General features: G+C 39.8%; 2 protein-coding genes across 2 annotated transcripts in view; one reads left to right on the top strand and one right to left on the bottom strand.

The window, feature by feature from the left end:
* LOC311302609 (uncharacterized protein) overlaps positions 1 to 13,634 on the top strand; it is a 495,915-nt gene that overhangs the window by 138,109 nt on the left and 344,172 nt on the right. The window lies entirely within an intron of this gene.
* LOC311302813 (uncharacterized protein) overlaps positions 3,514 to 13,634 on the bottom strand; it is a 273,934-nt gene continuing 263,813 nt past the window's right edge. Inside the window, exons 3-4 of the mRNA XM_084428879.1 lie at positions 8,956 to 9,243; positions 3,514 to 5,111 (exon numbers count right to left, since the gene is read on the bottom strand). Coding sequence (XP_084285005.1) covers positions 4,138 to 5,111; positions 8,956 to 9,013 — 1,032 coding nt within the window. The 5' untranslated portion in view covers positions 9,014 to 9,243 and the 3' untranslated portion in view covers positions 3,514 to 4,137. The remainder of the gene's footprint in view (positions 5,112 to 8,955; positions 9,244 to 13,634) is intronic.

The raw sequence follows: 13,634 nt of genomic DNA, 5'->3' as shown, positions 1-13,634 counted from the left end.
CAGCAATAGGGCCCCTAACAGTGTGTCCAAGCACTAACTCACTAGGGCTAAAACCTATAGCTAGCAACATCCAAGGAAGTCCTTCCTCCCAGTCACAGTCAAGTTCGACACAATAAGACCTCAAAACTCATGGAATCTTTACAGACCTTTCCTCTTCCAGACTTTGAGGGTGATAAGCATTTGAGATATTATGTTTAACTTTAAGTTGACGCCTGACCTTAGGGAAGTTTCGGCACATAAAATTCGAGCCCTGGTCTCAGACTGAATGGTTTTTGGAATGCCATAAATAGACATGAAACTTGTTAAAGCCTTTAAAATAGCTTTAGAAGTAATTGATCTCAGAGGATAAGCTGCAGGGTAACGTGTAGTCTGACACACTACAGTGAGTAAATAAGCATGTCCAGCCTAAGATCGTGGTAAAGTACTAACGCAATCAATAGTCAAGTGTGCAAAAGGAGTGGTAACTGCAGCAATAGGCTGTAAAGGAGCCAATGGAACTTTTTGATTTGGCTTTCTGGTCATTTGACAAGTATTGCAGGACCGTATATAGTTAATCACATCTTGCTTACATTTAGGCCAGTACAATTTCCTAAGAACTCTCTCATAGGTCTTTCGTACACCCATATGACCAGCCATGCCCTGGTGTGAAAGCTGTAGGAGGTCTTGACAGAAATTAAGTGGAACCATGATTTGGATCCTAGGATCAAGTGAAAACTCAGAGCTGATAGGTTGTTGTCTATGAAGCAGTCCATCTTGAAGAACATGAGATGAAGTCTTGTCTCCTGCTTCATGAGCTAAAGAGAACAATTCTTGAAGAGTTTCATTCGCCTGCTGTGCTTTGATAAGGTCATCTCGAGTCACACTATAAAGCGGAGATAAAGAACAAGACGTGTTAACGTGGTCATCACAGATAAATGGACTTTCTGACATAGAATCAGACTTATCAGTCTTATGGTCATCAACAGCATGTGACTCATGAACAGGGATCACATCTTCCACATCCGTACACACAGTACAAGGTTCTGGCTGAGAGGAAGTTTCAGAAATGGTATTCAGTCATTGGTCTAACCTGCCCTGTTAATGCTACAGGAATGAATAGTACTTAGTAAACCTGCCAAGTCTTTTTTATACAAGGACAGTTTATCTATATACTTTTTTAATTTTCTGTTATTCTGTGTTCATTATATTGGGAAAGGTGATCCTCAAAATGTTTTTAAACAGTCATTGGTGGGCCATGAGTTGCAAAAGGTTGAGAAAACCTGTGCTATAGGGCTGGTACTAACGACTACTTTTGTATCAATTAATCTATTGACTGATTTATCAATTAATCTAAACCAGGGGTTTTCAAAGTGTCAGAGTTCTGTCACTTCTGTCTGGTTTGTATCTTGGTTTGGTGACAGAGCTCTGACACTCCTGGTTTGTCATGTGTTTGTGTATAGCAGGGTTTCTCAAACTCGGTCCTGGAGGTCCACTGTCCTGCACAGTTTAGCTCCAACCCTGATCAAACACACCTAGCTGTGAGTTTCTAGTGATCCTGAAGACATTGATTAGCTTGTTCAGGTGTGTTTGATCAGGGTTGGAGCTAAACTGTGCAGGACAGTGGACCTCCAGGACCGAGTTTGAGAAACCCTGGTGTATAGTCTGGTTTGTTGTGAGCACAAGCCCGATGGCCCAGGAGAACCTGACTTCGGTGGTCCCAAGCCCGGTGGTCGAGGAGAACCTGACTTCGTTGGTCCCAAGCCCGGTGGTCCAGGAGAACCCAACTTCGGGGGTCCCAGGCCTGGTTGTCTTAGAGCAGTCCAGTCTCCCTGTTGTAGCCCCAGTGGTGGCTGAAGAGGCAGTGGCACCACGCTCTCGTAAATGGAGGAGGAGGAAGGTGTCCTCCGTCCCACAGGGCCTGGAAGCCACGCCAAAGCTCCTGGCCCTGCCGGCGCCGCCCAAGTTCCTGGCCCTGCCGGCTCCGCCCATGCTACCTGTCAAGCCTGAGTTTCTTCACGTCACATCTGCCGATCCAGAGACTGTTCACGTCACGTCTGCCGAGCCAGTGTCTCCGGACAAGATGGCCGCCCCCGAGCCAGTGTCTCCAGACAAGAGAGCCGGTGTGTGGGCCTGTTCCTGAGCATAACTCCACAGCTGCCCTCAAGAAAATTTTGGGAGGGGGCAATGGGTCCTTTGAACTGTCATCTCCGCCCTGGCCACCCGAACTGTCTGGTCAACCCTGGCCCCCTGCTCCACTCTGGCCGTCTGCACAGCCTGCTCCGCCCTTGATACCTGCTCCACCCTGGCCCGCAGCCAGGAATCCTGACCCACCTGAGTCTCCCTGGCTCCCCTCCCTCCCCTCCCCTCCCCTCCCCTCCCCTCCCCTCCCCTCCCCTCCCCTTGTTATCTCTGTGTTTTGATCTTCCTGTCTCATTTGTTGTCTTTTGGTCTTGTATTGTCATGTTCCTGTCTGGTTTTGGTGTCTCCCTCGTTAGGTACGCCAGGTGGTGTCCCTTTGAGGGGGGGGGGGGGGGGGGGGGGGGTATTGTCAGGGTTCTGTCACTTCTGTCTGGTTTGTATCCTGGTTTGGTGACAGAGCTCTGACACTCCCGGTTTGTCATGTGTTTGTGTATAGTCTGGTTTGTTGTGAGCACATGGCTTGCCATGTATTTTCTTGTGCCATGTGCTCTCCTGTCTATTGTCTAGTCCCTCCCATCTTGTTACCTGATTATGGATTAATTTTCCCCACCTGCTTTTCTCTTTAACCTCTTTTGTTTGCTTCCCTATTTAGTCTCCCTGTGTTTGCAGTCCTGTGTTGGTTCGTTGTGTATGTTCCCTTGTGTTTCAAGTTCCTGTCTAGTGCCTGTCTTGTTTTCCCCCCTCACGGGGAAGTTTTGTTAGTTTTGGTATTGCTTTTTATTTACTTAATAAATATTCCTTTTTGCACTTGAATCCTCGCTTCACCATTTTTCCAGCCCGTGACACAAAGTCTAAGACAGTGGGCCTCCCTTTTGACACAGTTTGTGTGGAGCAGCGTTTACTGTGAACGGATGGGAGGTCATTTTAACGTAATCTGCACGCATGTACAGGGATTTTTTTTTAAATCTAATACTCCACTTTAATCGAGGAATCGTGACAGCCCTAGTCTGCAATCAGATCAGCTCTTCTCTTCCATGGAGATGAAAAACCCATCTAAAGCACACAGATTTTAGAAACACAAACACTTTTTAAAACAGCAAGGATAAAGACAATTAGGAAAAATAAACTCCTGACACTGAAATGGATTCGTATTAACCTTGTTTAAAAGCTTACTTTTCTAGTTGATCACTCAAAGATGCGACATTGCGATCTAAATCCAGTGTTAGTTCAGTGTAATTGCCACGTGCTGAGCAACAAAATCTCTTCTGTGTAAGTTAGTCACAGTCAAATCACTCCATCTCCACCAGTGTTGCCAGATTGGAAATATCCAAGTATTGTACCAGAAGCTCAAAATGATCGCATTTGGAAGAAAATCATCGTACACAAGTCAAACGTACAGAATACAGCTATTTATTGGCCAACAACTTTTTGACATGACATGAAAATTACCTTTTTGCTAAAATATCAACCTCAGCTTGGAAAAAACTGGCCTAAGCACCGCGGAAGGAACTCTTTACTTTATTTTGTACTTTTTTATTCTTCTTGCAAAACATAAAGAGATGACATGTTAATGATACACAACTTTGTATACAATATACAAAAAGAACATTAACTTGTGCTCATGAGAGAGTCATTCTCCACAATGATTTGCCTAGAAGACATAACGTGAGATGAGATGAAAGATATGCGTATCTCCACGTTCAGGTTCTTCTCACGGTAGACGTAGAATCCACAGCTAGATCAATGAGTATAGAAGCCCTATGATTACAACCACCATCATTTGAAGTGTCACAATTCTGAAATTATCGTACATTTTTTTTCATTATTGATCGTGATAATTATCGTACGTCTGGCAACATTGATCTCCACTTACAGCTGGAGTGTGGTGATGGTTTTAATAACCGTGAGTCTCGGGCTGGTTTGTCTTCTTGTGTTGATTATCATCATACTGCGGTATTTCATGATCACAGCAGAGAGAGACGAGAAGAAGAGTTACAGGAACACAGCTGGAGAGTTTGATCAAACTAAATACTGCATATGTGGTTTCTCCACTGCATGGATCTTCATGTGTCGCTTCAGGTAATATTCAAAAGAGAAACTCTTCCCACACTGATCACACGTGTGCAGCTTCTTTCTGCTGTGGATCCTCTCATGCGTTCTCAGATTTGCTGACTGACTGAATCTCTTGTCACAGTGTGAACACTTGTAAGGTTTTTCTCCAGTGTGGATCCTCTCATGTTTTTTCAGATGTGATGGCTGACTGAATCTCTTGTCACAGTGTGAACACTTGTACGGTTTTTCTCCAGTGTGGATCCTCTCATGTTTTTTCAGATGTGATGGCTGACTGAATCTCTTGTCACAGTGTGAACACTTGTACGGTTTTTCTCCAGTGTGAATTCTCTGGTGCAGTTTTAAACCGTACGCTGTAATAAAAGTCTTCTCACACTCAAAGCAAATGTACTCTCTCACACCAGTGTGTGTTTTCTGATGTGTGTGTAAAGACTGCAGCACTGAAAAACTCTTTCCACACACAGAACATGAATGCGGCTTCTCATTCATATGAACTGCCAGGTGTGACTTCAGCTCTGATGCACTAATAAATGTTTTGCCACACTGATTACATGAGAACGGCTTCTCTCCGGTGTGGATCCTCATGTGACGCTCAAGGGATGATGATCGACTGAAACTCTTCCCACACTGATCACATGAGAACGGCTTCTCTCCGGTGTGGATCCTCATGTGTTGCTCAAGATTTCCTTTCTTTGTGAAACTGTTTCCACACTGAGTGCAGGTGAAAGATTTGTTATCTTTTCTTTTCTTTAAAAATTTATTTTTAGTCTCTGAACGACTCAAAAGTTTTTCTCCAGGTTGGACATGATGTTCCTCCTTCACTTCTCTCAGTTCTTCACTCTCCTCCTTCACTTCACTCAGTTCTTCACTCTCCTCCTTCACTTCACTCAGTTCTTCACTCTCCTCCTTCACTTCCATCAGGTCTGACATGAAAGAAAAATGTATTAAATTAAATTTTTAGTGCATCAAAACAATTCCAAGAGAGAAATATAAAGTGAAAGGACATGAAAGTGAGCCCTGATGTAATAGTAGAAAGTAGGGGTTTAACGGTTCACAAAATTCACGGTTCGGTTCAATACGATACACTTGTGTCACGTTTCGGTACGTTTTCGATACAGCAAAAATAAAAAAATGCCAGATAATTTTTTATTTTTTAAATTAAAACAAACATAATAAAGTATTTTATATATATATATATATATATATATATATATATATATATATATACACATACATACACACACAGTGTTGGGAAGGATACTTTCAAAATGTATTCCGTTACAGAATACAGAATACATGCCCAAAAATGTAATTTGTAACGTATTCCGTTACGTTACTCAATCTGAGTAACGTATTCTGAATACTTGGATTACTTCCACATTGAATTGCATTTTATAAATGTCGGACATCAAATCCTGCTTAATAAACAGGCCTCTATTCTTGTGGGGTGGGGGTGCGGTGATGCGGTGGTGACGCGTATGCCAATAAGCACCTAAAAGCTGTTACAAAGAACCGGCAAAAGTAATAATTATGAATATGTCAAATATAGAAAGGAGATATTTTAATTGTTTATTAAACAAGTGTTTTCTTTGTCAGTGTCGGCTACAAAGATGAAGTTGACGATGCTGACTCGCGATCTTCGCAGTAGTGAATGCGCCAGAGAGAAATGCACATTTCATACGGATTACATGCAGAGAGCAGTTCTTTCGTGTTGAATTGTTCTGTTTAAAAGTAGACATGTCTGTGAGGCAAGCAGGGCCTGCTACCTTATACGCTGAGCGCCCGTTTCACACATACTCCGTGTGCAGTGCGTATGCGCTGCGTGTTGTGGTGCGTATGTGGTACAGGAGCAGCATATAGTGCTTTCACATATGATGCTTTGCAGTGCGTAACTGATCCACTGATACCACAAACACATACACAATATTTGTATTTCAAATCCAGAAGTTTTCAGCAACTTTTATTTAAAAAAAGTTGTCACCGGTGCAATTTTCTTTGTAGCCTACACATATACACTCTTTAATAGACGTATTCAAGTTTAAACAATTTAAACAACGTATTAATCAATGCATTACTTTTATATAGATTAAGTTGTTCAAGCAAGTGGTAACATATTTAACATGTAGGCTATTAAAATCACAAACTTTTTAAATTAAAACTTAAAATTGACAAAAACAGCCGACTCTCGTGCCTTTTCTTTTGCATTTAAATTTTAATACAATAGGCTAAATCTTGCATGCCACAAATAACTTGTTTTTCAACCTCCATGAATCAGACGAGTGTTGTTCATTATTTCGCCTTGTTAAAGTAAACTGTAGGCCTAGTTTTCATTGTTTTACCCAGGTCTAAAAATAAAAAGATGACCAGGGGAAAAAAAGCAGTAGCCTAGGCCTATTTAATTAAATTAATTTATGATGGTATTACTACATTTTATTTAATTATATGCATTTATGGTGAAATTACTACATTTTCAGCTCAATCCATGTTTATTTTGACCATGAAACATGCGCTGTCACTTTAATTCAGCGTTTGCGGCACAGCAGAAATAGACTCGGTGCGGAAACGATCGCTGCACTCCTGTATATGCACCGCTCCTGGAACGGATAAATGGACAGCAGTGTGAAAGCTCTAACCTGTTAACATGGGTACGGGAGAGAAAAAAATACGCACCGCATACGCACTGCAAAAAGAGTAGGCTATGTGTGAAACGGGCGTTCATTTATGAGACCAGCTCCAGTTCACGCGCTGGCGCCTCCGTCATTATTGTCTGCTATATTTAATTCTTATTAAGTCCAGGCAATTGGTTGATGATATATTGATTAAAATTAAAATACAATTAATACAAAACGAAATTCACTTTAAAGAAAGGCTTTGTGCTTTCTGTTTGAGGTCTCTGTGAAAGTTTTAAAGCAGTCTTTTAGTGCCGCTTTCAGAGCGCTCACGTCTGTATAACGGAGAACTGACATGACCTTAACATTGTTTTTTTTTTCTCATAAATGCGAATACGAAAAATAAAATAAAATAAATATTTTATGTTCTGTGGAGAGCCAACCCTTATTCATCCGGTGAGTAGGCCTAGTATTACTTTTGGTTTGCGCAGTGTAATTCACAGATTGGCACCTAAAAGTTAAAGATTTTTTGTGTCACGCATGTTTTATTTCCCTCATATTAAATATAAAACGCATGTAGACCGATATTTTTCTAATGTCTGGACTCCTTTATTAAGGGAGTATGGATATATACAGACGTTTCACTATTGGTATAAATGCATTTTCTGAGAATTTATATTTCAAGTTTTGACTGCACGTATTGGAAAAAAAACGTAGGCCTATTTTAAGATGCTTCTTCAGGTTGAAGGTAGAGTTGGACGCTGAAAGGAGGTTGGTTGCTGGCAAGCAGAGGTTGCACTGTACAGTTATATTTCGTTCTCCCTTTTCTTTCTTTAATGTGAAATGCTGTTTGAATTTCCAAGATAGAAACGCATTCTTGCTCTGCTCTGTTGTTCCGGCTCCATCTCTACCTCTAGCTCCCGCTGCTCCTCTTCCGACTCCATGACTGATCACGCAAACCGCGCATTTTTTTTTCATATTGGGGTTTCTGGGAAATGTATGGAGTTGCCTTAATTTTTTTAGAGAGTGAATAAACTCGCGAAACAGATTAGTATCGTCATGTAATCCATTGATTTCAACAATGTCACTGTATTCTAAATACCAACTATTTAAATGGTAACTGTAACGGAATACAGTTACTCAAAATTTGTATTCTGAATACGTAACGCCGGTACATGTATTCCGTTACTCCCCAACACTGCATATATATATAATTTTTTTCACATAATTTTTTTAATTTATTATTTTTTTTTACTTTGAGCAATGGTGGAGCTATAATCGACTCTCCTTATGAGCATATAAAATAAGGCTCCTTGAAAAAAAAAATGTAGTCTAATATTGTAGTAGTTACAAACAAAATGTTTATTTTAGTTCAGATGAACATTTGAGGGCAATTTCATTCATAATGTCAAAATAAAACCGACGTAATGTTACTTGAAAAAATTATAGCCTACTATTCCATGGTGAATGTTGCTGATCTGTTGCTTTATTAGCAACACTGTGCACGAGCGTGAATCCCGTGAATCCCGCAAATCCCGTGATATCCATCTCTGATCTCACAGGTGTCAGATCCACTGCGAGAAGAGAGATCTGTCCAGCTTGCCTGCGCTTTTTTCACTCCTCCTCTCACTACTCCTACTCTCGACTACACTTCAGGCGAGGCAAGGCACATCTCAAACAAGCCTTTTCTCAATCCATTGTCTCAGTTTTTACACAAACTGTAGCATTGACTGTGTTCATCAACCCTGTTTCTAAAGTTACTGTAAGAAGAATCTCTATAACTATGAATACCTTGTATGATATTTGACAAATACAACTTTATCAGTAACTTGGTGTTTACAGTGTATTCCTGAAAATATATATTTTGTAAACTATGTTGAAAATGACAAAAATTCTGGTAATGTTGTTGCAAATTGGGAACTAGATATAAAATAAATGTAAAATAAAACAGTTAAAATAGTATGTTGCTTGATCTGATGTTGACAATCAATATAAAAATGTCTCAAACCTCCCTTTACTGACCATTTGTTGAAGAAAAACACAGAACATTCTGTACCATTTCATAGTTGAACTGTTTATCTAAATGTGATGAAGTGCTTGAATGTTTCTAACATGAATGTTCTTCAGCATCATGAATGAATGAAGAATAAACACCAACCTCTTTGTTCTTCAGGATCTTCAGTGTGTTTCATTCTGCAGGGTTCTGGATCACTCATGTTCTCACTGTCCTCTTTAATGAACTCAGTCTTTGCAGATTTCAGCTCTTCCTGATGCTCTGATGCTCGTTTTCACTTGCAGCTGATGGGAATTTACAGCATTTATTGGAGAATTACTGTGGGCGGAGCTTCACTGATGATGTGATTACAGTGGGAGGAGCTTCACTGGTGATGTGACTGCTTTGGCAGGAGCTTCACTGGTGATGTATTCCAGTGTGGGAGGAGCTGATCTGCCAAAATAAAAAATATCCATTATATGCCAATTCATTATTTATTTTTAATATTTTTTATTGCTTTTTAATATTTTAACATTATTCTGCTTCTTCATTAAAATACAGCTATCTAGAAATAAAGAAAATTATATAAATCATTTGAATTCTTCCAAGAATAAATAATGGTAAGAAAAAACGTTAAAATCATAAACACAGAAAAACATGCATATAGTAGGGCTGCACAATATATTGAGATTATCGAAATATCGCAAATGTATCACGATATATTCTGTTCTGATCATTCTGTTGTTAAATAAACCTAATGTAGGATAACCTAAAACCCTAAACCCTGTGGTTTACACTGATGTTAAAATAACACGTATTATGCGACAGTAAAACACTGATGTTCACTCTCAGAAGTTGTAGGGATGTTTTCTTGTCACAAAAAGAATGTGAAACATGCATGTAGGCTATATAATAGATAATTTAATTTCATTTTACACACTTTAAGCATTATTGTATCGCATGTTGCATTATTTAATGAGTTATCACGTTTTTCTTCAATATCGAGCAGCCCTAGCATATAATAGCCAACAAATCCCCTCAGTCTGCTGACACCAAAGAAATGAGCTTTAAGTGTCAATTCACAGGAGATCTGAAGACATCAGCATAATAAATGAGGTGAAAACAGGAACTATTGTCATGAAATAAAGAGTTTTCAGCAGATCTGTTAATATTGATGAGCCTCAGACTATCAACACTCATTCAACAAGCCATTCAGGATCATCAGCAGATCATCTCACTTTATTCTGAGTGTTTGCTGTTAGAAACACATTATTTGAGTCAGGATAAATGACAAAAGTCTGTAAAACTGCTCTACTGAAAGAAAATATTGTAATTTCGCACAATATGACATGGATAACACATCAATAAGAGAAAAACAATCACTAATGACACTCATCTTCATAAACCATTACCAGGGTTGGGGAGTAACGGAATACATGTAACTAGGGTTGGGAACCGAAAACCGGTTCTTATCCAGAACCGGTAGTGTTTTTTGAAAAATACCGGAACCGTGCGAAATTCCTAAGTTTCGGTTCCAAAAACGGTTCTGGGTCGATGTGTGGGCGAAGTGCTGGGAGCTTATCCTTCAGCGCCGTCTCACACTCACCTCATGAATATTAAAATAGTAATGAAAGCACTCGCGCTACTCATATACGTTTTGAGAGAGAGAGAGAGAGAGAGAGAGAGAGAGAGAGAGAGAGAGAGAGAGAGAGAGAGAGAGAGAGAGAGAGAGACGATCTCGATTCAAACACTCACGCGATCTTATTCCTAAATGACAAAAACTTCACACTGGAACATTCAAATCTTTTTTCGCTGTCGCTGAGAGCAGTTGTCAATATGAAACAGCTTTACTCTCACAATCTTTTCAACAACACAGTATCGGTATTTCGGTGTTACAAATATTCAAATGATCACAGAAGTACTGAAATAAAAGTTTATAGTTCGAGAATAAACACTGATATCTACGGTAGCAACCAAAACTGAGTAAATCACCTTTTGAAAGTCGCTTCAAATAGCGAAAATACGCTTCAGAATTTAAATGTATATAATGAGCGAGTACATCATGAATGCCTTTTTTCAAACCGTGTTTTTGTCTTATCCTGAATCACTGCAGCAAGCCTGTAATAAGCGTTTATACTCGGACTACTTTACACCGGCACCGCTGCGGAGTAGCACAGTGCCTGAGTGACTCACCCGCGTCATAGAAATAAACATAGAGAAGTAGCTCCAGCTACAATGTTCTTCCGCAAAACGTTCTGTTTATTTAACTGCTAGAGTGCTGATTCATCCAGTAATGAAGTTAAGTCTTTATGAATCAGTCATTCAAATCGAAATATTATGGTTCACCTGTCTAGATCTTACATGTGTGTTCAATCATATTCTACCCCTTCTGAGAGGGTATTCTCCACTGCTGGAGATACAATAAGGCTTAAGCTATAGGAGAGGTCCCAAATTATCCTAGAGAATGCAGAAATATTTATTTTCCTTCAGAAAAATTAATTATTTTTGCAAAAATTGCTAAATAATATGTTGAATTTGTTGACATTACCAGTCTGTTAAACTCATTTCATTTGACAAGTATAAGAAATAAACACAAAAAGGATTTTTGCCTTACTACTATTTTTTTATTAGTTGTTTTAATAATTTGTATTGAATGGGAACCGGAACCGAAACCGGAATTGTTTGGCGGAACCGGAATCGGAACCGGAAAATGTCTTACGATTCCCAACCCTACATGTAACGGCATTATGTAATCAGGATACAAAAATCCAGTAACTCTGTAATCCGTTACAGTTACGTAAAAAAACGTAGAAATCAGATTATAGTTACATTTTGAAAAAAGGGGGAATACTTTCAGGATTACAATGGTTTCATTTAAAACTAAATAAGTAAGTATTTTGGCATAATAACACTATATTAAGAGCTGCTTGATTATACAGTAGTTTCTGGTTCTGTTGCCAGTAATGACTCACGTGTGCCACGCACTGGTGCATGTGCAAATAACAGCTTTCTACAATCTCCGCAGACGCAGATTGAACCACTGCTGCTAGTAGAAACGATGCTGCCTGCGGGTAAAATCGCTTTTAATTCATGTAAATTCCGCTGCTATTTTGTAGAAATTAGGAGAGTATCTTTTTTAGTACCCAAAATGTCCTTTCTTAATCTTTTCTCACGTAACAAGATGTTCGCTGTCTAGGTAACGTAGGGGAACTCCCACTGCCAACGCCCCAAGTTCAGTCAGGCAAATTAAGAAAGATCACGGCTTTAGTCAACATGTAGGCCTATTTTAAAATAAACTAATATGTAGATTGTGTAAAATTTTTAAATGTTGTGTTTTTATTTTTTAGTTAAAAATTTGTTAAAAATAAAACAAAATAATCTGTAATACCATACATAGCCACTAGATGTCTGTATATCCCTTTACATAAATATATATTCAGGCCTGTGTGTATATTTTGCAAATATTGTACACTGGACCAAATTCTTAATAAATTAAAAAAAATATATATATTTTTTTTATAATATTTCTTCTTGCTTGACTATTTATATACATGACCTTGAAGTAATCCAAAAGTAATCAGTTACATTACTTTATTATTACAGTACTTGGATTACGTTACTGAATACTTTTTTATGAAGTAATTTGTTACTGTAACGGAATACATTTTTAAAGTAACCCTCCCAAGCCTTACCATTACAGAGAAATAAACAGCAGTATAATATGTCCACATTAAGTTTGATCTTATGATATAACGTTACATAAATCCCTATAAAGTAGTTAGATCATTAAAAAAAAAAAACATTTTATATGCGCAGAAACTGAGAAATGATCATAAAACTTTTAAATAAAATAGGTTACAGACAAACAAGCACTATTGTTCCAAGAGTAAAACGCTATTCATATTTATTAGTATTGCTTTAATGTCTCACGTGGCTCATCTTAGGCTCAATGTAAAGCATTTATCAGTCTCTGTTCCAGTATGACACTTGAGATCGATTCACATTAATTCCCTTCACAGATCTCAAACTTTAACTTTTGACTTGACGAAACAATCACAGAAACGAACACAAAACACTTTTTAAATTGATTCTGTTCATGCTAAGCTGGCATATGGGACAATATGGGAAGTACTTGGAGCTGGGACAGTGGAAGTGCTTGGAGCTGGGACGGTGGAAGTACTTGGAGCTGGGACGATGGAAGTGCTTGGAGCTGGGATGGTGGAAGTACTTGGAGCTGGGACGGTGGAAGTACCTGGAGCTGGGATGGTGGAAGTACTTGGAGCTGGGATAGTGGGTGGAAGTACTTGGAGCTGGGATGGTGGGTGGAAGTACTTGGAGCTGGGATGGTGGAAGTACTTGGAGCTGGGATGTGGAAGTACTTGGAGCTGGGACGGTGGGTGGAAGTACTTGGAGCTGGGACAGTGGGTGGAAGTACTTGGAGCTGGGACGGTGGGTGGAAGCACTTGGAGCTGGGACGGTGGAAGTACTTGGAGCTGGGACGTGGAAGTACTTGGAGCTGGGATGGTGGAAGTACTTGGAGCTGGGACGGTGGGTGGAAGTACTTGGAGCTGGGACGGTGGGTGGAAGTACTTGGAGCTGGGACGGTGGGTGGAAGTACTTGGAGCTGGGACGTGGAAGTACTTGGAGCTGGGACGGTGGAAGTACTTGGAGCTGGGATGGTGGAAGTACTTGGAGCTGGGACAGTGGAAGTGCTTGGAGCTGGGACGGTGGAAGTGCTTGGAGCTGGGACGATGGAAGTGCTTGGAGCTGGGATGGTGGAAGTACTTGGAGCTGGGACGGTGGAAGTACCTGGAGCTGGGATGGTGGAAGTACTTGGAGCTGGG

Source organism: Rutilus rutilus (genome assembly GCF_951802725.1).
Source record: "Rutilus rutilus genome assembly, chromosome: 1".
NCBI classification, from domain to species: domain Eukaryota; kingdom Metazoa; phylum Chordata; class Actinopteri; order Cypriniformes; family Leuciscidae; genus Rutilus; species Rutilus rutilus.
This window is presented reverse-complemented; position numbering and strand designations above follow the sequence as displayed.